We start from the raw sequence: 27,269 nt of genomic DNA, 5'->3' as shown, positions 1-27,269 counted from the left end.
AAAACCTTGCCATGGTTTTGCCTTTGTCAGTCTTCTCAACCACCTTTTGGTAGTTATTGGTTTGATGGGGTTTTCTTTACAATTGTATTGGTACCACCATGATTCATCCCCAGATACAGTTCTTAGAAGATATGCTTCAGGATATTATAAAGAACAAATAAATTTCTGGTATTATGTTCTGGATCTATGTTCTTATTACTTTTACTTATTCAATATGATGGCTAGTGTTGAATTAAGCCTGTGATTATAGAGTGGATTGCAATTATGTCTGCAAAAAGTAAAGAAAAAAGAGAGGAAGGAGAGGGATTGAGGGAGGGAAAGGAGGAGAGAGAAATGTATAGCTATCTTCTTAGAACTGTACCTGTAAAATACATGAAATCTGTTCTCTTTATATTAATAAAAATTTAAGAGGAAAAACATTCCTGCAGAAATGAAGTACCACAGACTGGGTGATTTAAACAACAAAAATGTATTTTACCACAATTTTGGAGAATAGAAGTCCAGGATGAAGGTGTCAGTAAGGTTGATTTGTTGCAAGTCCTCATTCCTGGGCTGTGGGTGGCTGTCTTCTCCCTCTGTCACTTTCCCAGTATTGTTAATCAGTCTCATAAGGGCATCAGTCATAATATAGTAAAATAACCATTTTACCTTAATTATGTTTTTAAGGAACCTATCTCCAAATATACTTACATGGTGATGTACTAGGGCTTAGAGTTTTACAAGCAAATTTGGGAGAACACCATTCAGCCCATAACCCCATGGGAATAAAAAAACAGTTTTTAATTTTTCTATTCCAGTGCCTCTGCCAGCTCTATTTTTTACTTTATAAGCTGTTTTCCTTATTCAACAATAGTCCTTCTTGATGGTTTTGCACTCGTAAGTTATGGGGGTTAGTTCAGATATTAGCAGATGCCCCAGGTGATGAAATACGAAGAAATATAATTTTCATTGGTAACAGAAATCCTATACTCTTAATTGATACATAAAAATTATCAATATTCCATATTAGAGTGCCAATTTCAAATCTAGATATGCTGTACAGATCTAGTTTCCTGCTAATACATCTTGGGCACAACAGGTGATAGCACAGGTGACTGTGCCCCTGCCACTCACATGGGAAATGCTAATGGAGATCCTGTCTGCTGGCTTCAGCTTGCCCTAGCCCTTGATGCTGCAGGCATTTAAAGAGTGAACCAGCAGATGTAAGATTTTTTTCTCTCCCTGTCTCTCCATCTCCCTTTCAAGTAAATGAAAAATAAGTAAATAAACATCTAAAAATATATTTGTGGATTGTCTTCTGATGTTTCAACACATATATCCATTACATAACATTCAAATCAGGGTAAAGACATCAATATCCTCAAACATTTAGCATTTTTAATCATGAAAATATTCAAAATCCTTTCTGTTTTACTTTTAGAAAAGTGCACAGTATATTATCTATTCACTCCATTCTGCAGCAGAACACCAAAAATTTTTTATTCTATTTTACTGTAATTACTACCCACTGCCAGTAACCAAATTTCACCCATGCCTCCCTCTCTTCTACTCTCCTCTGTCTCTGATAACCACTATTTAACCACTATTCTAATTTTATTCTATTTTTAAATATGTATTTACTTATTTGCAAGGCAGAGTTACAGAAAGAGGCAGAGGCAGAGAGAGGCAGCGGTCCATCTGCTAGTTCACTCCTCAGATGGCTGCAAAGGCCAGAGCTGTGCCGTTCCAAAGCCAGGATTGAGAAGCTTCTTATGGGTCTCCCACACAGGTGCAAGGGCCAAGGCCTTGGGCCATCTTCCACTGCTTTCCCAGGCCATAGCAGGGAGCTGGATCAGAAGTGGAGTAGCCAGGACTCAAACTGGTACCCATATGGGATGCTGGCACTGCAAGTGGTGTCTACTGTGCTAGTTCCTACTTTCAACTTTTAAATAAACTTTAGATTCCACATATGAGTGAGATCATATTGTAGTTGTCTTTCTGTGCTTGACCTATTTCACTTAACATTATGACCTACAGTTCCATCCATGTTGTCACAGATAAAAGTGCTGACTGGCAATCTATTGTATTTGTATGTATAAGCTACATTTTTTCACCCATTCATCACTTCATTGGCATTTAGGTTGTTTCCATTCTGTAGGATGTCTGTTTACTCTGTTGATTGTTTCCTTTGTGGCACTTCAGTTTAAGGAAGTCCTATTTGTATGTTTTTGCTTTTGTTTCTTGTGCATTTGCAGCCTGATTTTATAATAACCTTGCTATAATCTGTGTCTAATCATATCCTATGATTTCTTTTAGTAGTTTCATAGTTTCAAGTCTTGCATGTAGGCCTTTATGCATAGTGAAAGATAGTCTATTTCCATTCTTCTTCCTTTAGAAATCCAATTCTCCCTGCATCATTTATTGAGAACATGTCCCTTTCTCTAATGCATATTCTGAGCACCTTTGTCAAAGATCAGTTTCCTGTAGATATGTGCGTTTACTTATAGGTCTTTATTGCATTCCATTGGCCTATTTATTTCTTTTTATTCTAATACCGTTCTGCAGCATATCTAATATATTTTTCTTGCTTTGTTCTTTTTTAATATCAAGATTACAAAGCTGTGTTCTGCTCCTCCCTTGAATTGTACTTAAAAGAATCCACTTTGAGAAGTTTCTCAGGCCTTCCTCTCTTGGCATTCCCTTCCTAACACTGTGGCAGGAGGTTTCTGACTTCAATAAATATACTCTGAAGAGAAATTTACAAAATTGTGACCCATAGGCTACAGAATACAAATTTGCAATAAGTCAAAGTTAGAGAACATGGCAGACCCAAAAGAATGAAAGAACTGAATTGTAGTGATGCTTTTTATACTCTGAATTAAACTATGTCTGAAGTCAAAATTTTTCCCAATCTGTTTCATCAGTCAATATTAACCTTTTTGTCTTAACCATTTGAGTCTGTCCACCTGCCATTCTCAATAGAAATAATTTGAATTAGGATAAATGTCTTACATAGATGAAAGGGAAAAGTCAAACCAAGGAGTAGGTTGAAATATAAATTAGGAAAGTGTACTTATTTTTAATGTTGGCCTCATGCAGAGCTTTTGTGTTAAATTTCTTTTTTTTAATTGATAAGCCAGTTTATTTTATAAATGCTACACTCATTTCTCAAAAATTAAGACAAGATTTTTTATCAGCCAACTAAATATTATAAAGACAATTGTTCACTACAAAATAACATGAATTTTCACATGACCAAAATAGGATAATATGAGTGATGTCTTTGAAACTCTAGAGTGAATTTTATACAGCAGGGTAATGTCTACATGGAAATACTGATAACTATGGGGAGTAGTGGGGGTGACAGAAGAGGGGAGGTGTAGATTCAGATGTTGTTACAGTTCTGACCTTGCAAGTAATCAAATTGTACACAATTAGCTGGAAAGAATATGGTGCTTTTTGCAGTGCGAACACAGAAACACACTGGTAGGTTTCCAAAAATCTGATTAGAAGTTGGAGTGCTGAGCGATTTTAAGAACCTGAAGCAACAGCATTTCTAAACAATTCTTAAAATAAACTTGTTAGCCATATCAGCTTCATGCATTAAATTTCGCAACTCATGGAGAGGGGGAAAAAAAATGAGTTGCTTAACTCTAAAGCACACAAGCTTTAAAAAAAGAGTTTTAATGAACTGAGGCTCCAAGAACAGGAAAAGCCTTATGTTAAAACAATCCAGTCCTTGAGTCCTTGCCTAACAGCTAGCTTGAACTATCTACCTGACTTACAGTTGAAGTGTCCCGGAAAACATACTTTAAATACTTGAACACCTTTTCCCCCTTATAAAATGCTTTAAATTGAAACTAAAATTTAAGGCTTACACTACAGAGGTCAAATTCAACTTAATGACTATCTCAGTAAACCTAAGGGGAAGCTAGTGCAAAGGTGAAGAACTGCTGATTTACAGAAATGAAACAAAAACAGGGCAGTCATCGTCACTTCATTTTTTTAAACTGTCGTTGAAATCTACAGGGTTTTAAATGAATATCACTTAATGTAGTAATCAACAGAGGTTAGGAAAGCATAACAATATGCTTCTCTTAGAAAATACAACAAAAAAGATCATTTTTAAAAAGTTGCACTCTCAAACGTTGCAGTAAATGCCTCATTGACCTCTGTAATAGATCTGATGCAAGAAATCTTGTAATGTAAACCTTGGGTGCTCTATGAAGCATTTTTAAACTTCTATTTCTTAATCACACTGAGTTGTACTCGTGTTTTTTTAAAAAAACAGCTATTCTTTTCTTGTCAGTATTTTATAATTTCTAAGAGACTTTAAAGGATCTTGAGAGAACATTAACTTCAGAAGTATCTATTACTATTACTAGTCAAAACAACAACAAAAATATAGGTACAAGAAAGACTTAACCTTTTGTCTTATGTACATCTTAACTATCCTAACAGTAAAAACTCACATGAAACTTTAAGATACAAGATGATATGAGAATCTCAATATGGACAGCTGTCACTATAACTACAAGCAGTATACAAACATGCTTCTACTTTTACCTACATAAGCTGACAGATGTTTAAAATACTGGGTTAACAAAGATCTTTTAGTAAAGTGACTTAGGCAGGCTTAAACTAGCAAGGATCAAGGATGAATCCTTACTAATTAATTGAAAGATCTGAGACATATTTTATATTTCATTTTACAAAATCAGAAATATTTATTTTGAAACAAGATAAGACATGGTCTACCTGTCAGAAAACTACCACTCAGAAATATTTTTCATCCACAAAGCAGGAAAAACATAAAAACATTTAAATTTCACATTGGCACCAAAAAGGTTAACTGCCCTGCCTTCTTGGATTAGAAAAACTAAAGCTGAGCAATAAGTAGTTTTGCAGGCGTTTGAACATGCCTAAGCCTTTAAATCAGTAAAATATTTTCTACAAATTCTGATTACAAAAGTAATACATACTTACAAAAATTCAAACAGAATAAAAGGAAAAAAACAGAAAGTGAAAGGCCCCTATATACCCTCTGTGGGACCCATCCTCCCACCCCCCTCAAGAGAAATCACATTTAAGTTTGGTGCTTATCTTTCCAGGTGTTTTGTTCTATACAAATACAAAACACACATATCTTGACTTGGCTCATAATATACACAGTGTTTTGCTACTTGCATTTTATACTTAAAATATCTTTGACCTCTTTCCATGTCAGTACATCTTGGCTAGATAACATTGTATCATTGAATACCCTATGAAAAATGGCAAAATCACTTTTTGAAATTATTCATGCAAGTGTGTGTTCATAATTTTAAAAAGAACAGAATCTAAAACACAAAGATAAGCATCTAAAAATAATCTCTATCTTTCCACCAGATGAACGGTTCATTCCTTTTTCACACTAAACAAATTATGTGATTGGGGAGATAAGTTCTAATCTCCAAGTTTCTACAGAATGCTCCCTTTGCTAAGTCTATCTGAAAAGAATGAAAAACTCAGACAATTAATTCACTTACATTTAGAAACTAAGTCAGTGTACTACCAATACACACTGTGATCAGTTATAATGTGATGCTTCTTAGTCTAAGGTTTCAACTAAATAACAGTAAAACAACTGGAAAAATAATACAGTTAATAACCTGAAAAATCCAGAAATTCAAATTTAAGACTGCCAACTAACCCATGACTTTTTCCCCCTAATTGGTAGCAAATGTTAATGGAATTCAGTGCGGATTAAAGTCAGCTCATACCACACATTCAATCATGGTAATAAGAGGAACATAACATGCCTATTGTGGAGTTAGATTAAGACATAAAAATTTTTTGCTTGAAAGTAATCACTGTATAGCACATGGGGCATTTGTCAACTGCTTCAGCACATTGTTTACAAGTGACCAGATGTCCACAAGGAATAAAAACTACAGCAATATTTCTATCCATGCAGATTTTGCAAAGCTTCTCCTCTTGCAGGCGCCTTAGCTGCTCTTCAGTACTAACTTCTTTCTGTAATGAAGTCTGACTTGATTCATCTTGTGTACTGTTTTTCTGAGCATTCACTAGATCTGCAACCAGAACCTCAAGTGATTTATAGTTGCTCCCACACATCTGAACTTTTTCCTCCATTATTTTCTTAATGTCCCTGAAACTGAATCCCATTCGTATAGCTTCTTGTACCATAGGACTTTGGAAGATGGTATCATCAATTCTTTTAGTTTGTGATGGTGTGTTTTCAGCAGTTCTTGCCAGAGACTCCTCAAGTGAATGAGTTAAATGAATATTGTTTATATATTCTTGTCCTTTCTCTTCTAATAGATATTTACACCCTGGATACCACTTAGCATGTTGTTCCCAAGGGTCTTCATTGGGCTTCCAATCAGTTAGCCCTCCTCCACAGTGAAAGCACTTTACTTTATCACCTTCACCTAAAGCATAAAATCCAGCTCTTGCAAGCTGCTCCTTGTTAACTGAGTATATCCACGTCCCAAAAGAAATGATCCGTGCTTCATAATCTGCCATGGCTGGATTTCTTGGAGGATTTGTTGAATTTGGAAAATTCCTATCAGAACTCACAACATCAGATTCACTTCGAATATTAACGTTCCGGCCCAAAACAAAGAAGCAATTAGGAAAGTGTCGCCTATGTTCCGACCAGGCACGATCACAAGGTTCCCAATTTTTCAGTTTTCCACCACAACAAAAGCATTGCACTTGATCATCAATACCTGTGTAGTAGAGCCCAGCACTAGCTAACTCTCTGGGGGTTAGATGGGCATAATCTGGCCAGTTCTGAAAGGACTTTAATCTAGCTTCTTCACTACACATGGCAGGGTTCCTCGGGTATATGGTGTCTGATATATCTACAACCTGTCCAGTTCTCAAAAGATAGTCTGTGTGAGTCTCAGATGGTCTGTCTAAAGCAAAATGATTTCTGTTTCCCAGGTAGTTTTCACCTTTGTATTGACCATTCTGGACACCAGGATTTGTAGATTGTGCAGCACTATTTTCAAAATAAAAGCCGTTGATAAATCTGCAATTTGGGGATACTTTCCTGTGTCTTCCAACTGCTGAGTCTCCATATTGCCATCTATCTACTGCTGCATGACAACTAAAGCATCGCACAGTGTCTCCTTCACCAGTATAAAGAAAACCTGCTCGTGCCAGTGTTGACGCTGAAACAGGACTACTACTTGGAAAATTAGCAAAAGTTTTTAATCTATTAAACTCTTCTACAAATTCTTCATCTTTATTGATGTCTGCAGGTACACAAGTTTTAGATCCTTCAAAACTGTTAAAAGTCATCTTCTCTTGAAAATAGGACTTGTCCACCTTTTCGCGCCAGTAGAGCCGGTCCCAACTAGCAGCGGTGAACGGCTTGGTCCTGAGGGGAGGGTCTCGGAGCAGGGGCGGCCAGAGCCCCAAGCTGGAAATGCCAACTCCGCTCTGCGGCCAGGCCCCTGCCCCTCGGCCGGGCTTCCCTTGATTAGCGCCGCGCCCGCTCGGGGCGACGCCAACGTCCCGCCACTTCCCGGAGCCGGAAGGGGGCAGCCAGAAAAAGCGAAGCCCTCTTCCCACCCCACCCCCCAACCACCACCCCCCCGCCCGCCCCAGCTGGAAACTAGCTGTGTTAAATTTCTAAAAGTCAAGATTGTATTATTATTTGAACATATGCCTACAAAATGTTGACTATGAACATACATTCTTGACCGAGATGGTACTGCCCAAAGTGGCAAAAATGATTTGTCTCAGGATTGAAAAATCTTACTGTGTTTATGTATTAACATAGATATGCATGCAATATATAAAGATATCTAGAACATATTGGTAGTATTAAAATTTAGTGAAGGGAAGGGAACAATTAGGGATGAAATTATACAATAAAGTTTTCAGTAGAGGACAATAATGGAATAAAGTTAAGGAGAAATTCAGAGAAATGCATATGCAAACAAATGTCAGTGCTATAAGCAGTATGAGGAATATACAAGTTATAATAAGGATCAAATATAAATTATTTGTAATACTGAAGTCATAGATGATTAAATGAGGAATAAAATTATGTAATAAAGTATACTGTACCTTATTCATAAAGCTAGGTGATCAAAGGGAAAAGGCACATCTAGTCACAGGGGCCTGTGTGAGTCAAAGCATGGAAGCATAATACAGCCTGGCTCAGTATGTCTGCAGTTTAGGCTATGAATAGAGCAAGCAAGCATATCAGAGAGAAACGTCTAGTAAATAGTGGATTAAACAAAGAAAAAATATTTTTGTCTCTTCAGAATTCTGGAGAGTTTAGTTCAGTGGCTCAAGGATATCTAGGCTGGCATCTCTGAGATTTCTTTTGACTTTTCCTATGTTCCTCCCACTGCATCTTCATTGATTGTCTGCAATAACTCCAGACAACTATGATTAAGTCCAGAAGATGAAAAATCACACTTATTTTATTCATCTATCAGTGCTGATAATGAAAATAAAATTTCACCCTGAAAACCATTTTCCACTGTACCCATTCTATCTGTTGAATAATCTGGGTATCTCAGGCAGTCCCCATTCTCAAGGAAGACTGGAAATAGAGACCAAATGATTGTAATTACTTGTTTACATATTATGACACCTGAAGATAGGCATGTTGCTGCTGCAGTTTAACATCAGGGCTGTTAGAAAGAAATCGGCAGGAATAGTTAACTCTGGCCTCAGCCTATGTATATATAAATATAGATATATACTTTTAGGTTAAGAAACAAACTATAAAATATGAAATTATTGGCTGGTGCCATGGCTTAATAGGCTAATCCTCTGCCTTGCGGCACCGGCACACCGGGTTCTAGTCCCGGTTGGGGCACTGGATTCTATCCCGGTTGCCCCTCTTCCAGGCCAGCTCTCTGCTATGGCCCAGGAAGGCAGTGGAGGATGGCCCAAGTGCTTGGGCCCTGCACTCACAAGGGAGACCAGGAGAAGCACCTGGCTCCTGGCTTCGGATAAGCTCAATGCGCCGGCTGCAGCGGCCATTGGAGGGTGAACCAATGGCAAAAGGAAGACCTTTCTTTCTGTCTCTCTCTCTCTCACTATCCACTCTGCCTGTCAAAAAAAAAAAGAAAGAAAAAAATATGAAATTATTATTTGGTTTCCTATAGTTAAGACTAGTCGACAAAATTCTGAAGTAATTAAGAAAATTATTACAGATAACATTAATTCTTGGTAATTTTTTTAATTTGACAGGTAGAGTTATAGACAGTGAGAGAGAGAGAGAGGCAGAGAGAAAGATCTTCTTTCCACTGATTCACTCCCCCAAATAGCCACTATGGCTGTCACTGCACCGATCTGAAGCCAGGAGCCCGGTGATTCCTCTTGGTCTCCCATGCAGATGCAGGGGCCCAAGCACTTGAGCCATCCTCCACTGCCCTCCTGGGCCATAGCAGAGAGCTGGAGTGGAAGAGTTGCAAATTTAATATAGTAAAATGTCTTAGTTATATAATCAATAAAAACATATTATAATGCTTTTGTAAGATAGGCCCCAATAAAATGATTACCTGAGTAACAGAAGCAGACTGTTTTAGCAACTAAGCTGGTAACTAAATTTAATGTTTTAAGGTAATTGTACCACCAGATTTCATAGAAAATATGTAACAACATTAGTAAGACATAACAGTAGAGAAATACTAATTATTTTTTCTGAAATCAATTTATATTCATCTTGATCATTGCTCAAGTTTTTGAAATTTTGGTAGTCAGTTGTTGAACATAGCTGTTATTTAAAATTAAACTTTATATAAACTTAAAATTCAATAAAAACTACTGAAAATCTTAACTTCTGAGGCCACCATTATGGTTCAGTTCCAGGTTAAGCCACCACCTGCGATGTTGTCATCCCATATGAATGCTAGTTCAAGTCCTAGCTGCTTCACTTCTGACCCAGCTCCCTAATAATGTGCCTGGGAAAGCAGCATAAGATGGCTTAAGTCCTTGGGCCCCTGACACAGGTGGGAGATCAGATAGATCTCCTGGCTCTTGGCCTCAACCAGACCAAGACCCAGCTTTTGCAACCCTCGGGGCAGTGAAACAGCAGATGGAGAATCTCTCTCTCTCCCTCTCTCTTTTTTTCTATCTCCCAATCTCTCTCTTTGCCTTTCAGATGAATAAGTCAAATGAGTACAAAATGTTAGTCATACCATTACTCAGAAGCAATGAAAATCAAAATCATGGGTAATAGAAATCCATACATGACATGGAAGAAAGATCCTACCATGGGATTGAGATTATGAAAAAAAATCAAAGAAAATATTAGAAATGAAGAATTCAATATGTCAAATAAAAATACAGAGGAGAGCTTTAGCAACAGACTTGGTAAGGCAGAAGTAAGTATATCTGAGCTAGAAGACAAATCTTTATAAACTTCTTAGAACAAAAAAATAAGAAATTTGAAAAATTTTAAAAATTATTTGAGATTTATAAGATACTATCAAATGATCCAACATATGGGTGTTAGGAATTTCTGAAGGTGTTGAAAGAGAGAATGTATTGGAAGACATAAGCAAACAATAGGAATATTTAAGGAAAAATAGTAGAGTCAAGTCATTACTTATCAAAAGTAACCTTGAATGTAAATGGACTACATTCTCCAATGAAAAGATACAGACAAGCTGAATGGATTATAAAACAAGACCCATTTAATTGCTGCCTACGAAGAACATGCCTCAACAACAAAGATACACACACACTAAAAATGAAAGAATGGAAAAAATGGACCTAATAGCTACAGAAACCTTTAACCCTTAGTTGAAGACCACATATTCTTTTCATCAGTGCATGGAACTTTCACTAGGATATGCCATATAATAGCTCATAAAGCAAGTCCCAGCAAACTGAAAAAAAATTGGAAATCATACCATACATATTTTCTAACGACAATGGAACAAAGCTGGAAATTAACAACTCAAGAATCTCTAGAACAAAAAGACCAAGCCACAGAAGCATTCTTAGTATAGTATCTAAACCAGACAGAAGAACTCAGAAAACAAAGTGTTATTCTATAGGATAAACAATGTTTGCCGGTGCCTCGGCTCACTAGGCTAATCCTCCACCTGCGGCACTGGCACCCCGGGTTCTAGTCCCAGTTGGAGTGCCGGTTCTGTCCCAGTTGCTCTTCTTCCAGTCCAGCTCTCTACTGTGGCCTAGGAGTGCAGTGGAGGATGGCCCAGGTCCTTGGGCCCTGCACCTGCATGGGAGACCTGGAGGAAGCACCTGGCCCCTGGCTTCAGATTGGCATAGTTCCAACCATAGTGGCCATTTGGGGGGTGAACCAATGGAAGGAAGACCTTTCTCTCTGTGTCTCTCACTAACTCTATCTGTCAAATAAATAAAAAAAGTTCTTTCCTTTCTACTTTTAATAAAACATAATTTTGTTGTATAACAGTGGACATAACACTTTAGCAGGATATCTTGGAGGTACTAAATAATATTGGAAATCCACTGAAAGGACTGTACCTACTCCCCACCCCTCAAAAAAACTATGATCTTTACAAATAGACAATGTTTGACCTAAATGAATTCTATAATATTGATAAAATTAAGTCATTATATTACATCTTAAAAAGTAAATGATTTTATCTATATTCTTTCATTAAAAAGGGATTCTATTTATTATCCCTGGTAGGGAATAATTCAGGATGAATGTAGAATTTCTTATGTTCATGTTAATACTCTGAATGTACACTACATAGTGCTAAGCACTTTCTCAGTGGACACTACAGAAATAAAGCTGCCTACTGTTGACTTTATACCAGGCTATTATTAAAACATGCTTTAAAATATTTCAGGGTCATGCATTTTGCATTATAGTTAAAACACCACTTGGATGCCTGTATCTCAGATCCGAGTTCCTTGAGTTCAAGTCCCAGCTTCATTTTTAATACAGTATCCTGCTGACACACACCCTGACTGGCAGCAGATAGTGAATGAACTACTTGAGTTCCTGCCACCAACATGGCAGAACCAGATTGGGCTCAGACTCCTGGCTTTGGCCTCAGCCAGCCCACAGGCATTTCAAGATTGTAGCAGATGAATGATATATCTGTCACTGTTTCTCTGTGTATGTCTGTTTGTCTTTCCAATAAACACATAACTAAATAAAAGTCTTTAAAATATATTCTGTTAGGAATTCAAATTTGCTAGATGTACCCAGAAATTAAGTTCTATTTTTAATTAGAAAGGCAAAAACTTGAGATGTATTTTTGAACTACATTTGTGCCATGAAACAACACAGACTAGAAAATCATAATCTTTGTTTCAACTATGTAAAATATAGCATAATACAAATGGTCCAGATGATAATAGAATTGTTTTTCACCGGTTACAAACTACAGCTGAAGTCTCTGTGTATGTGTGTATGCTAGATGGGGTTCCTAGCTCCTTGCTTTGGAGTGGCCCAGCCCTGCCGTTGTGGTCATCTCAGGAGTGAAACAAGTGGATGATTTCTTTCTCTGTCTCTTCCTCTGCCTTTCTCTGTTACTATGCCTTTCAGATAATTAAACAAATCTTTAAAAATAAATCCATGAGCATATTAGTACATTTTCAAATGTGTATCATTAAAAATTTCACTTAATAAATATTTCTCAGGCTAAATGATACAACACAAAATGGAAATTCTACCTAAAAAGGTTCTGTAATCCAACTGGAAAAGGTTGTTTTATCAATTGTGGTACTGAGAATGAGCTAAGGTGCAGATTATTTTAAGTGCTGATGATTCCCTACAGTTTTAAATTTTCACTAGAATATACAGGAGATGTGTTAGCAACATGTGGCTTAACTTTCCCCTGTAGGAAATAATATCAAAATAATTTGTAATAACAGGCCAACTTTTTGGTAGCTAACAGATAATTGGTATGTACTAGTTAGTAGTTATATCATAGTAAGAATAGAACCTTCAAAAATGGAATCATCAAGCATTCTCAATTCACATTCTTCTATAGTTTTGTGTCTTAATCAGTTCTCAAGCCCAAATCATTGACTATAAGTTGACCACTGTGAGCTTCAAAATAATTTAAAAGAAGTTCATATTTTACATCTCTATTTACCCAAATAGTAAACAAGGATATCATGAATAAAAGTTGTATAATTAAGATATGAAGCAATAATTTAAAAACCAATGTCCATGACTTTAGTATAAAATAAAATGGAACCTATGTATAAGTCATTTAATTTACTGTGTATATAATTAAAGTACTTTGAATAAAATTAAATAATACTAGCACATCGACAGAGAACTTAAAGCTAAAACTATTATAATAGACCACGGAAGTTACTAGAATGATACTTTCAAGGTCAGGATAATTCCTTTTATTATTGCAAGATAATTACCATATACCTTCAATCTTCCTTTAAATCTCAATTATCTCCTATACCAACCTGTATGGATAAGAATTATCACAAACTTCTACCTGAATTAAAAAAAATCTTGAAATTTAGAAGATTCTAAGAAGGAAGAGAATATTTCTATTGTTTCATGGATTTCTAATAGTTCCAATATATCAAAAAGATGTACTAGGGCAGAGAAAAATGCATTATTACCCTGTCTCTCAAGTTAGACATTTTATCTTTTACAGGTGAATGATTATGGGATATCTACAAAATGCAATGCAAGACCTGACCAGATCAGAAACCTTGTAGTTTAATGTCACTTTTGCTAGATAAGAAAAAAATTCAGTCATTCCAGGTTATCTTACTCCAACTAAAAATACTGTGGAGGAGACTATGTAGATTTTAAAATTATTTATGATCAAAATCATTTTACATTACCAACTTTTATCTAGGGTACAACTGAATTTTCATAAAACATATTTCAGTAATTGCTCTATAAATAAATTTTATTTAATATTTGTATATAGTGAGGCTGACATTGTGCCATAATGGCTTAAAAGGCCATCTGACATGTTGGCATACCATATAGCAGCCAGTTTGTGTTCTGCCTGTTCCAGTTCCAATCCAGCTCCCTACTAATGTACCTGGAAATGATGCCTCAAGTGCTTCAGCCCCTGCCACCCATATGGGAGACCCAGGACAAACTCATGGCTCCTTGCTTCAGCCTGTCTGAAACCTGGCCATTGTAGTAATTTGAGGATTGAACCACTGAATGGAATATCTCTCAGGGTCTATTTCTGTCTCGCCTCTCTACAAGTCTGCTTTTGAAATCAATATTTTTAAAAAAGGTATATGTAGTGTCACAATATTTTACATTGTTTATTCTTGTGTAGGTTCTTTCACAGTCAGATGCCAATAGTTCCATAAGAGAGTCCACAGTAATGACTAACACGGGGCCAGTGCCATGGCACACTTGGTCGATCGTCTGCCTGCAGCACCGGCATCCCACATGGGCACCGGGTTCTAGTCCAGGTTTCTCCTCTTCCCGTCTAGCTCTCTGCTGTGGCCTGGGAGGGCAGTGGAGAATGGCCCACATGGGAGACTGGGAGGAGGCTCCTGGCTTTGGATTGGCACAGTACTGGCCATGGTGGCCATTTGGGGAGTGAACCAATGGATGGAAGACCTTTCTTTCTGTCTTTCTCACTGTCTATAACTCTACCTGTCAAATAATTAAAAAAAGAAATGACTAACACAAAATATGCCAACAAACTGGAAAATCTAGAAGGGATGGATAGCTGTCTGGAAACATACCATCTACCCAAACTGAGACATAAGACATAGAAAATCTAAACAGACCAATAACCAAGATGAAGACTGAATCAGTAATAAAAATCCTTCCAACAAGAAAAGCCCAGCAACAAATGACTTCACTGTTCAATTCTACTAAACTTCTAAAGAACTAATTCTATTCTTTTTTTTTAAACTTTTTTTATTTGACAGATAGAGTTATAGACAATGAGAGAGAGACAGAGAGAAAGGTCTTCCTTCCATCGGTTCACCCCCCAAATGTCCACTATGGCCGGCGCTGTGCCAATCTGAAGCCAGAAGCCTGGAGCCTCCTCCTGGGCTCCTATATGGGTGCAGGGCCCTAGCACTTGAGCCATTCTCCACTGCCTTCCCGGGCCACAGCAGAGAGCTGGACTGGAAGAGGAGCAACCGGGACTGGAACCTGGTGCCCATATGGGATGCTGGCGCTGCAGGCAGATGATTACCTAGTGAGCCACGGCGCCAAGAACTAATACTATTATTCTCAAACTATTCAAAACAACTGAAAGGGAGGGACTCCTCCCCAACTCCTTCTATGAGGCTGGAATCATCATGATTGTAAGTAACTCAACAACAAAACAAAGAAACCAGTTAAGAAATGTGCAAAGGACTTTAACAGGCTTTTTGCAAAAGAGGAAATTCAAATGGCCAACAAATACATGAAAAAAATGCTCAGAATCACTAGTCATCATGGAAATGTGAATTGAAAACCATAATGAGGTTTCCCTTCATTGCAGTTAGAAGGGAAATCACATAGAAATCAACAAAACATAAATGATGGTGAGGATGTTGGGAAAATGTTCCCTAATACACTATTTGTGGCAACATAAACTAGTATGGACATTGTGGAAGACACTATGGAGATTCCTCAGAATCTGAAAATAGACCCATCTATTCCACTTATGGGAATTTATCCAAATGAAATGAAATCAGCATATGGAAAAAGTTATCTGTGCCACTAAGTTTATTTCTGCTCAATTCAGAATAACTTAGTTATGGAATCAACCAATGCCTGGATAAACAAATTATTATATGTAGACACAATGGGATACTATTCAGCAATAAAAAAGAATGAAATACTATCTTTTTTTTGACAGGCAGAGTGGACAGTGAGAGAGAGAGACAGTGCCGTTGGTTCACCCTCCAATACCCGCCGTGGCTGGCGCATCGAGCTGATCCGATGGCAGGAGCCAGGTGCTTCTCCTGGTCTCCCATGGGGTGCAGGGCCCAAGCACTTGGGCCATCCTCCACCGCACTCCCTGGCCACAGCAGAGAGCTGGCCTGGAAGAGGGGCAGCCAGGACAGAATCCAGCGCCCCAACCAGGACTAGAACCCGGTGTGCCGGTGCCACAAGGCGGAGGATTTAGCCTAATGAGCCGCAGCGCCGGCCGAAATCCTATCTTTTATGAAAGATTGGGAACCATTTTTTTATCACTTTTATTTTTAAGGATTTATTTATTTATTGCATGGAATTAAAGTAATCACAGGATTTCTGGCATGATTTGCCCACCCTCAATCTCTAACCTTCAATGCCACTGAATTACTCTTTCTCAAAATGTAAATCTTATCCAGTCACATACAGCTTTACAATTCCATTAATAGCATTTAGAGTAAAATGCAAAATCCTGAGTTTGGCATACAAGATCCTCTAATATCTTACTCTTTCTAATCTATCCCCTATTTTCATAGACCTATGTGACTTGAGCTATGCTGAACTGTATGTACATGAATTGTGTACTTCATTCTGCTGTCTGTAGGCATAGGACTATATGGCCCACTTTGCACAGTGTGTTCATCTATTTCTTAGTGAATTTCATTTCATTCTTAAAGACCAGTCAAGATATCACTTTCTTCTAAGAAGCCTTTCCTGATCTGAGACTAGTTGGAGTACTTATCACAATATACCATAATTTTTGAAGCCTCCAAGAGGATTATTTTCTTGCTCAGTGACCTCAGCAGATGGCAGTAATTAGGCATGTTAAATAAATCATATAAAGAATTGAGATATCAAGGATTAGAACTGCAAATACATGATAAAACACTTTCAACTAAACCTTACATGGTAGACTATGAAAAATATCTGAAAGGAAATAACCTACAGAACTGTCTGAATGCTTCTATGAATTCTCTTCAAGTTTTTGTTTTCTTATGCTTGAGCATAGGTTCCTCAGGTAAAAACAAACATAAGGTGATGTTTTGAAAATGAATTAATTTAGAGATAAAACAAGAAAATATAACTATAAATTTTAATAAATAGAATACAGCATTTTGATAAAACAGAAACTATATAAATTAATGTACAATGCAATCATATTTATGCACATGACATGAAGCAAATTTCTTAAATTCCCTGCTTCTCAGATACTATTCTTCTAATCCTAACTTTTCTATGAAAGTAGCAAACAAGTAGGAAACTAGTTAGAATAGTAAAATATTACAAATATCTACACATATATACTCTGGTTTCTCTTCAGATCATATAAATCTTTCGCCTTTTACAAATATCTACACACATACTATTATGAACTATGATCTTGAGCAAGAAATATTTGGTGCCAATTTTGAAAGCATTTCAGAGAATGCTTAATTTCCAGAATTAAGTACTATTAATCAGAAAGAGAAAATAAAACATCTATAAGTAATGCAACTATGTGAGTCTACCTGAAAATGATCTCATTATAGTTGGCTATTTATACATTTCAAATGGTGAAAATACTAGGAAGGGGATTATAAAAAAGAACACCTCTGGATCTCAAGAGTACTTTTCAATAAAGTGCAGGGTTGACTAGATAAAGTAAATAAGATTAATGCCCCAATTTTCACTTTAACAGGTTATTTTCCAAGCAGAAAGAGATTCCGTAAACAGTTAAAAGTGAACACACACACACAAAAAAACTGTTTATAAATTCTATGCAGGATTGTCATATGGCTAGCCTACTGTAGGGGACTACATAGAACCTGAGATCCTTTGTTGATGGATGTCCAAATGTCAGTCAGTATAGGTCACATCATCTATTGAAACCGATTCTCTGGAGAGAAATTGTTGAAAATAATGTCTCATCTTTGATAGTGCAGTCCTCTATGAAGACTTTCTTTGTCTATCTCTCTTGAGAGCAAATCTCTAAATCTTCTGTTGGAATGGAGAAACAGCAATCATGTTGTTGAATAAGGTTGTTGAAAGGAATAAGAGTGTATGGCCCTTAAATCTAAGTACTCACCATAGCCTTCACAAATTTGGATTGCAAATTCTAAATTAGTTACAGAATTCTGTTTTAGGCTTGCTGCTCCTCCCAATACCCCAAACTATTAACATCTCCTGACTTCTGTTTATTCTTTTCCTCTTCTCTCTGCTCCAGCACAATATGTCTTCTTAAATGTCCTAACACCAATCTCTATAGGCATAGGGGGGTAGCTAGAGGAAATGCACTTATTTATCCCAATTCATTTAACCTAAGGTAAGTTATTTTTAGTTTTATATTTTACAATTGTTATAATTTAAAATATTAATGATATATTTAGTGTCATACCAAAGCTAATGAAATTAAGTACAGACTTCTGTTAGAAATTTCCCATTTCTTCTTCTAACATCAATAAAATGTTATCAAGCATCAAAGATGGAGGCTGGGTGAAGAAGAGGAAAGAAAGCAGAAAAAAGAAAGAAAACAGTTTCTGAATAATTTGTTCCATATTTATTTCTTCTTTCAAAACGATACCTACATCTTCTGCTTCCAAATGGCTAATATTTGGCACAACTTGATATGGTATAATGATTTTTCTAGCTATTGCTGAAATCTTTATAATTAAATATGCCAGTTAAGAAAACTTGCAAAAATTATTTTTGTTTTCTTAGGTTTAAAGATTTATTTATTTGAAAGGTAGAGTTGCAGAGGTAGAAGGAGAAGAAGGAGAGAGAAAGAGTGAGAGAGAGAAAGAGAGAAAGAGAGAGAATTTTCTACCTGCTGATTTACTTCCTAAATGACTGTAACACCCAAGGCTGGGCCAGGCTTAAGCTAAGAGCCAGGAATTTCTCCTGGGTGCCACATGGGTGTCAGGGTCCCAAGAACTCGGGTCATCTTCTGCTACTTCCTAGATGCATTGTCAGGGATCTGGATCAGAAGTGAAGCAGCTGGGACACAAACCAGCATCCATATGGGATGCTGGCACTGCAGGTGGTAGCTTAAGTAGCTATACCAAATGCCAGTTCTTCAATTTTACTTTAAAAATAGTTAAATATCCCATTAGTTCCAATGTATGGTAATATTAAGTAGAAAGAGTATAGAATACCTAATGATTTCCAGAATTTACAAGGCTGAGAAAATTTGGATCAAGGTAATTAAAATTTTTTCTGTGAGACTTCCAAAAGCTCCATTTTATTACACACTAATTTTTCCATATTTTAAGTATGATAGAAGTTGATTTTTACACTTTCCTGAATTTGATAAATAATGAAATACTTTCTCTGAGGTTTTGAGTAAGGCAATTAAAATATATTATTCCATCATTAAATGCATTCAATTTAAAAAGCTGTAATAGTATACAATTATTATCATTTAGCTTGTCAAATAGTTAAATCAAAGTGATAAAACAGTGTAAATATCTTGAATGTTGATTATAACTTATCTATGAGCTCTGGAAAAAATACTATTTTTTCAATTTAAAAATATCCTAATATAGTATAATTCATTGGGAAATTATTCTGTTGAGATGTCTTGCCTAATATACTGCCTAAATGGTAATACTGTGGTCACTAAAAAATCAAACCGTTATCATTATTGATAGAACACAGAAAAAGCCTTTAAAATATCATCACTTAAAAAATTATAAGACCTAAAATATGATATAACATCTTATCTTAAAAACCAAATGAATTAGGCAGGCGCCGTGGCTCACTAGGCTAATCCTCCGCCTTGCAGCGCTGGCACACTGGGTTCTAGTCCCGGTCAGGGCACCGGATTCTGTCCCGGCTGCCCCTCTTCCAGGCCAGCTCTCTGCTGTGGCCAGGGAGTGCAGTGGAGGATGGCCCAAGTGCTTGGGCCCTGCACCCCATGGGAGACCAGGAGAAGCACCTGGCTCTTGCCATTGGATCAGCGCGGTGCGTCGGTCGCAGCGCGCCAGCCATGCCGGCCATTGGAGGGTGAACCAACGGCAAAGGAAGACCTTTCTCTCTGTCTCTCTCTCTCACTGTCCACTCTGCCTGTCAAAAAAACAAAAAGAAAAACAAAAACAAAAACAAAAAAACCCCAAATGAATTAATACCATTCAAAAATTTCCAAATATGCAAATATTTCATACTGCCAAGTAAATAACCAAATTAATTGGCATGTATATGTGGTGCTGGCATCACAAGCAGTGGCTGAACATGTTGAATCACAGTGTCCGCTCCAAACTGCAAATAGTTTTCTTTACACTGAACCCTGGAAATGATTAAGAATTGGTTAGTTCTCACTCTGTCTCTCCCTCTCTGCCAGCCTCCTTTCAACTAAATAAATCTCTAAGGAAAATAAGATCAGTGCTGTGGTACAATGTGGTGAGCCACTACCTCCAAGTCCCAGCTGCTCCACTTCTATTCCAGCTCCTTGCTAATGTGACTGGGAAAGCAGTGGAAAATGACTTAATACTTTGGCTCCTGTCACCCCATGGGTGACCCAGATCATTGAGTTTCTGGCTCCTGGTTTCAGCCTGGCCCAGCCTGTTGCAGCCATTTGAGGATGGATGGATGATGGATGATCAATTTATCTCTCTTCCTTCCTCCATCCCTGTCATTCTGCTATTCAAATAGATAGAATACAACTTTTTAATTTTATTATTATTATTATTATGAGAGAGAGACAGACAGACAGACAAACTGACTCTATCTACTGGTTCGTTCACCAAATAGCTTCAATGGACAGAGCTTGGCCTGTCTGAAGCTAGGAGCCAGCAGCTTCTTCTGGGCACAGGAGACCAAGTACATTATTTAGCATATAGAATAAGTACCAGGTATTATTGTTAGTATTGAAAGAAACTACAGAAATAAACTAGGCAATAAGCTTTAAATTGCAAATTGACATTAAGAAGTCTAATATGAATTTTCTATGTTTATGAAAATAGTCTAAATTTTCTCACCACTAGCTTTATACTCAATAAAATATTTTGACCTTATATCAAAAATAAATACATAAATGTTCTCATAAAAATTAATTGCTGTATTCTAAGATCCCTCTAATTCTAAATGTCTGTGACTGTTAAATCATTAGCATTTATTGACTTCTTTTCACCTAAGAAAGCATCATAATTCACAATTACTTGACTTTTACATGTCAATACATGCTTTTGCAAGAGTCATATAATGTATGTAGGGTATATACCTTGCTTCCAGTAAAGTTGCCATGCTTAGTCCTGTAAGCCATGAACAAGACAGTTTCAATTCTTCAGCATTCCACACAGCTGTAAATTCCAGTAGCATAGCAGAGGTATTATTAGTATATACAAAAGAAGATAGAGGTTTACAAAATTTTTGGAAAGGCATTAGTATAGTAAATAAATATATTTATTTCTAAAGTTATTTATAACATTTGAATATTTAGAACAGGAAAACTAAGCACGTCCTGGCCAATATAGAACTCATTTTCCATCCTATGATATCAAAATAATTGGGGTTATAAGGAAAAAATAAAGTCACACATGCAGAAATTTTAAGCAAAACAGAATATAGACATTGTATTTGTGTCTTCTATAATCAAACACATAACAACATACAATATTCCAGTAAATGATTTCTGAATATTTTCACGTTTCATTGATGAATGAATTTCCTTTTCGCTGTACAGCAGTTATTCCCCTTTCCATACAAGTGAAAATGATGTTTCTTTTTTTTTAAGATTTATTCTGTTTATTTGAAAGACAGAGCCACAGACAGAGGTAGAGACAGAGAGAAAGAGGTCTTCCATCTGCTGGCTCACTCCCTAGATGACTGCAATGGCCGGAGCTATGCCAATCCGAAGCCAGGAGCCAGGAGCCTCCTCCAGGTCTCCCACATGGGTACAGGGGCCCAAGGACTTGAGCCATCCTCCACTGCCATCCCAGACCACAGCAGAGAGCCAGACCAGAAGAAGAGCAGCTGGGATTAGAACCAGTGCACACATGGGATGCTGGTGCTCCAGGGCAAGGTGTCAACCCACTGAGCCACAGTGCTGGCCCCAAAAATGATGTTTCTTTAAAATAAATTGATGAAGTAATTCTGTAAAATATATGAATGTTAATTAATCTATCAGAATTTATTTACATACAGACACACAGAAAATAAGTGCTTTTACATCTTATACTGATCATGACAGTACAGAACCTGATATACTGTGCAAAGTATTCTACAGTTATTTACAATCCCTATTGGCTTACATATGGGATAATCTGCTTGGTTAGAGAACTTCCCAGCATCTTTTACCTACACAGCATTTAACATTAGCTTCTTGAACCCCTCCACTTCTCTTCTTCCTTACCCTGAGCCCCAATCAATACAGGAACATGGCTATGGAATCACTCTTTTGCTGAGTTCTGGGAAGATGAAGAAATTAATGAGGAAAGAGAATTGTAAACAAAGACCAAGACAAACCACAGGAGGTCAGGGAAGTCATCTGACCAAGTGAACTACATGCTCTGTCTTTTAATGCTTTTCTTTTCTTGCTTAAAAAGAGATCAAGGCTATTGCTATCTTTGATAACTAAGGAGAAGATATCCAAAATGCTCAAGAAAAGTGAGTCAATAAGACACCGGAGCTAAGACAAAATCCCAGAAAATGGGATACTCACAGAGGCCAGATTTCAACTACCCTCAACTCCACTCCCAACTGAGTCAAAAAAAAAAAAAAAAAAAGACAGAGAGAGAGCGAGCCAGCAAGGAGCAAGTGAGTGAGCAATCTGGGAGAGTCGCTCTTTACACAGCCTTAAACCTGAAGAAGCAAGCATAGCTCTCTGGCCACACCCATCACAGCCCCTAAGGATTCAACAAAGCAGACAGCTCACTTAGAGGCACAGTATAACGAGAAAAAAACACCACAGCAAAAAAAAAAAAAAAAACCACCATAAATTATCTCCAACATGCCAAACAACAAACAAAGAAGCCGAGGTAACAAGAGCAAGGAAGGCACTATGACGCCCCCAAGTGAACAAGACACGCCAATGCAAGATTATGAAGATGAAGAGATAGAGGAAATGCAAGAAGCAGATCTCAAAAAATTGATAAGAACATTAAGAAGTTCTCAAAAACAAATTCCTGAACTACAGAAATCCTTAATGGACAAGATAGAAAATCTCTCCCGTGAAAATGAAATATTAAGGAGGAATCAAAATGAAATGAAACAACTAGTAGAACAGGAAACTGAGATAGTGACCAAAAACCACAATGAAATGAAGAACTCAATAGATCAAATGGCAAACACATTAGAGAGCCTTAAAAACAGAATGGGTGAAGCAGAAGAGAGAATATCAGAATTAGAAGACAGAGAACAGGAAAGGAAACAGTCAAATCAAAGAAAAGAAGAAGAAATCAGAAATCTAAAAAATACTGTCAGGAATCTACAGGATACTATTAAAAAACCCAACATTCGGGTTCTAGGAGTTCCTGAAGGCATGGAAAGGGAGAAAGGATTAGAAGGCCTTTTTAGTGAGATACTAGCAGAAAATTTCCCAGGTTTGGAGAAGGACAGAGACATCCTAGTACAGGAAGCTCATAGAAACCCTAATAAACATGATCAAAAGAGATCCTCACCACGACACGTCGTAATCAAACTCACCACAGTGAAACACAAAGAAAAGATCCTAAAATGTGCAAGAGAGAAATGCCAGATTACTCTCAGAGGATCTCCAATTAGACTTACAGCTGACTTCTCATCAGAAACCCTACAAGCCAGGAGAGAATGGCGAGATATAGCCCAGGTACTAAGAAAAACTGCCAGCCCAGAATATTATATCCTGCAAAGCTCTCATTTGTGAATGAAGGTGAAATAAAGACCTTTCACAGCAAACAGAAATTGAAAGAATTTGTCGCCACTCGTCCAGCCCTGCAAAAGATGCTTAAAGATGTGTTACATACAGAAACACAGAAACACGGTAACCAATATGAAAGAAGGTAAAGGAAGGAAACCTCACAGCAAAAGACCACAAGAATCTCAAACCAGATATTAGAAAATATCTTTGGCAAATGGCAGGGCAAAGTTACTCCTTCTCAATAGTCACATTGAATGTTAATGGCTTGAACTGTCCAGTTAAAAGACACCGATTGGCTGATTGGGTTAAGGAACAAAACCCATCTTTTTGCTGCTTACAAGAAACTCATCTTTCCAACAATGATCCATACAGGCTGAAAGTGAAAGGCTGGAAAAAGATATACCATGCCAACCAAAATGAAAAAAGAGCAGGCGTAGCCATCTTAATATCGGCCAACATAAACTTTACCACAAAAACTGTCAGGAGAGACAAAGAGTAGCACTATTTAATGATTAAGGGATCCATTCAACAGGAAGATATAACAATTATCAATGTATATGCACCTAATCACAGGACACCAGCTTATTTAAAAGACTTGCTAAGGGACTTAAAGGGAGACTTAGACCCCAATACAATAGTACTGGGGGACTTCAATACTCCACTCTCAGAGATAGACAGATCAACAGGACAGAAGATCAACAAGGAGACAGCAGATTTAAATGACACTATAGCCCAAATGGATCTAACAGATATCTACAGAACATTTCCTCCTACATCTAAGGACTTTACATTCTTCTCAGCAGTATATGGAACCTTCTCTAGGATTGACCACATACTAGGCCATAAAGCAAGTCTCAGCAAATTCAAAAGAATTAGAATCATACCATGCAACTTCTCAGACCACAAAGGAATGAAATTGGAAATTAGCAACTCGGGAATCCCCAGAGCACGTGCAAACACATGGAGATTGAACAACATGCTCCTGAATGAACAATGGGTCATAGAAGAAATTAAAAGAGAAATCAAAAATTTTCTGGAAGTAAATGAGGATAACAGCACAACATACCAAAACCTATGGGATACAACAAAAGCAGTGTTAAGAGGAAAATTTATATCAATAGGTGCCTACATCAAGAAATTGGAGAGGCACCAAATAGATGAGCTTTCAAGTCATCTCAAGGATCTAGAAAATCTGCAGCAAACCAAACCCAAACCCAAACCCAGTAGAAGAAGGGAAATAATTAAAATCAAAGAAGAAATCAACAGGATTGAATTCAAAAAAACATTACAAAAAATCAGCCAAATGAGGAGCTGGTTTTTTGAAAAAATAAACAAAATTGATACCCCATTGGCACAACTAACTAAAAAAAAAAGAGAAAAGACCCAAATCAATAGGATCAGAGATGAAAATAGAAACATAACAACAGACACCACAGAAATAAAAAGAATCATCAGAGATTACTACAAGGACTTGTATGCCAGCAAACAGGGAAATCTATCAGAAATGGACAGATTCTTGGACACATACAACCTATCTAAATTGAGCCAGGAAGACATAGAAAACCTAAACAGACCCATAACTGACACAGAAATTGAAACAGTAATAAAGGCCCTCCCAACAAAGAAAAGCCCAGGACCAGATGGATTCACTGCTGAGTTCTACCAGACATTTAGAGAAGAACTAACTCCAATTCTTCTCAAACTATTCAGAACAATCGAAAAAGAGGGAATCCTCCCAAATTCTTTCTATGAAGCCAGCATCACCTTAATTCCTAAGCTGGAAAAAGATGCAGCATTGAAAGAGAATTACAGACCAATATCCCTGATGAACATAGATGCAAAAATCCTCAATAAAATTCTGGCCAATAGAATGCAACAACACATCAGAAAGATCATCCACCCAGACCAAGTGGGATTTATCCCTGGTATGCAGGGATGGTTCAACGTTCACAAAACAATCAACGTAATACACTACATTAACAGATTGCAGAAGAAAAACCATATGATTCTCTCAATAGACGCAGAGAAAGCATTTGATAAAATACAACACCCTTTCATGATGAAAACTCTAAGCAAACTGGGTATGGAAGGAACATTCCTCAATACAATCAAAGCAATATATGAAAAACCCACGGCCAACATCCTATTGAATGGGGAAAAGTTGGAAGCATTTCCGCTGAGATCTGGTACCAGACAGGGATGCCCACTCTCACCACTGCTATTCAATATAGTTCTGGAAGTTTTAGCCAGAGGTATTAGGCAAGAAAAAGAAATTAAAGGGATACAAATCAGGAAGGAAGAACTCAAACTGTACCTCTTTGCAGATGATATGATTCTTTATTTAGGGGACCCAAAGAACTCTACTAAGAGACTACTGGAACTCATTGAAGAGTTTGGCAAAGTAGCAGGATATAAAATCAATGCACAAAAATCAACAGCCTTTGTATACACAGGCAATGCCACGGCTGAGGAAGAACTTCTAAGATCAATCCCATTCACAATAGCTACAAAAACAATCAAATACCTTGGAATAAACTTAACCAAGGACGTTAAAGATCTCTACGATGAAAACTACAAAACCTTAAAGAAAGAAATAGAAGAGGATACCAAAAAATGGAGAAATCTTCCATGCTCATGGATTGGAAGAATCAATATAATCAAAATGTCTATTCTCCCAAAAGCAATTTATACATTCAATGCAATACCAATCAAGATACCGAAGACATTCTTCTCAGATCTGGAAAAAATAATGCTGAAATTCATATGGAGACACAAAAGACCTCGAATAGCCAAAGCAATCTTGTACAACAAAAACAAAGCCGGAGGCATCACAATCCCAGATTTCAGGGCATACTACAGGGCAGTTGTTATCAAAACAGCATGGTACTGGTACAGAAACAGATGGATAGACCAATGGAACAGAATAGAAACACCAGAAATCAATCCAAACATCTACAGCCAACTTATATTTGATCAAAGATCCAAAACTAATCCCTGGAATAAGGACAGCCTATTCAATAAATGGTGCTGGGAAAATTGGATTTCCATGTTCAGAAGCTTGAAGCATACCTTTCACCTTACACAAAAATTCCCTCAACGTGGATTAAAGACTTAAATCTACGACCCGAAACCATCAAATTATTAGAGAGCATTGGAGAAACCCTGCAAGATATAGGTACAGGCAAAGACTTCTTGGAAAAGACCCCAGGAGCACAGGCAGTCAAAACCAAAATTAACATTTGGGATTGCATCAAATTGAGAAGTTTCTGTACTTCAAAAGAAACAGTCAGGAAAGTGAAGAGGCAACCGACAGAATGGGAAAAATATTTGCAAACTATACTACAGATAAACGGTTGATAACCAGAATCTACAAAGAAATAAAGAAAATCCACAACAAAGAACAAACAACCCACTTAAGAGATGGGCCAAGGACCTCAATAGACATTTTTTGAAGGAGGAAATCCAAATGGCCAACAGACACATGAAAAAATGTTCAAGATCACTAGCAATCAGAGAAATTAAAACTACAATGAGGTTCCATCTCACCCAGGTGAGAATGGCTCACATTCAGAAATCTACCAACAGCAGATGCTGGAGAGGATGTGGGGAAAAAGGGACACTAACCCACTGTTGGTGGGA

The 27,269-nt window shown here is 37.2% G+C and overlaps 1 protein-coding gene and 1 pseudogene across 1 annotated transcript; one reads left to right on the top strand and one right to left on the bottom strand.

Moving 5' to 3' along the window:
* Positions 1 to 27,269, top strand: part of LOC133747049 (adenomatous polyposis coli protein 2-like) — an 834,579-nt pseudogene that overhangs the window by 640,512 nt on the left and 166,798 nt on the right.
* LOC133747334 (E3 ubiquitin-protein ligase XIAP-like) lies at positions 4,989 to 7,466 on the bottom strand. Its single transcript, XM_062175733.1, has one exon. The coding sequence runs from the start codon at positions 7,288 to 7,290 to the stop codon at positions 5,797 to 5,799; it is 1,494 nt and encodes a 497-aa protein (XP_062031717.1). The 5' UTR covers positions 7,291 to 7,466; the 3' UTR covers positions 4,989 to 5,796.

This window comes from Lepus europaeus, chromosome 18, assembly GCF_033115175.1.
Source record: "Lepus europaeus isolate LE1 chromosome 18, mLepTim1.pri, whole genome shotgun sequence".
In the NCBI taxonomy this organism is placed as follows: domain Eukaryota; kingdom Metazoa; phylum Chordata; class Mammalia; order Lagomorpha; family Leporidae; genus Lepus; species Lepus europaeus.
This window is presented reverse-complemented; position numbering and strand designations above follow the sequence as displayed.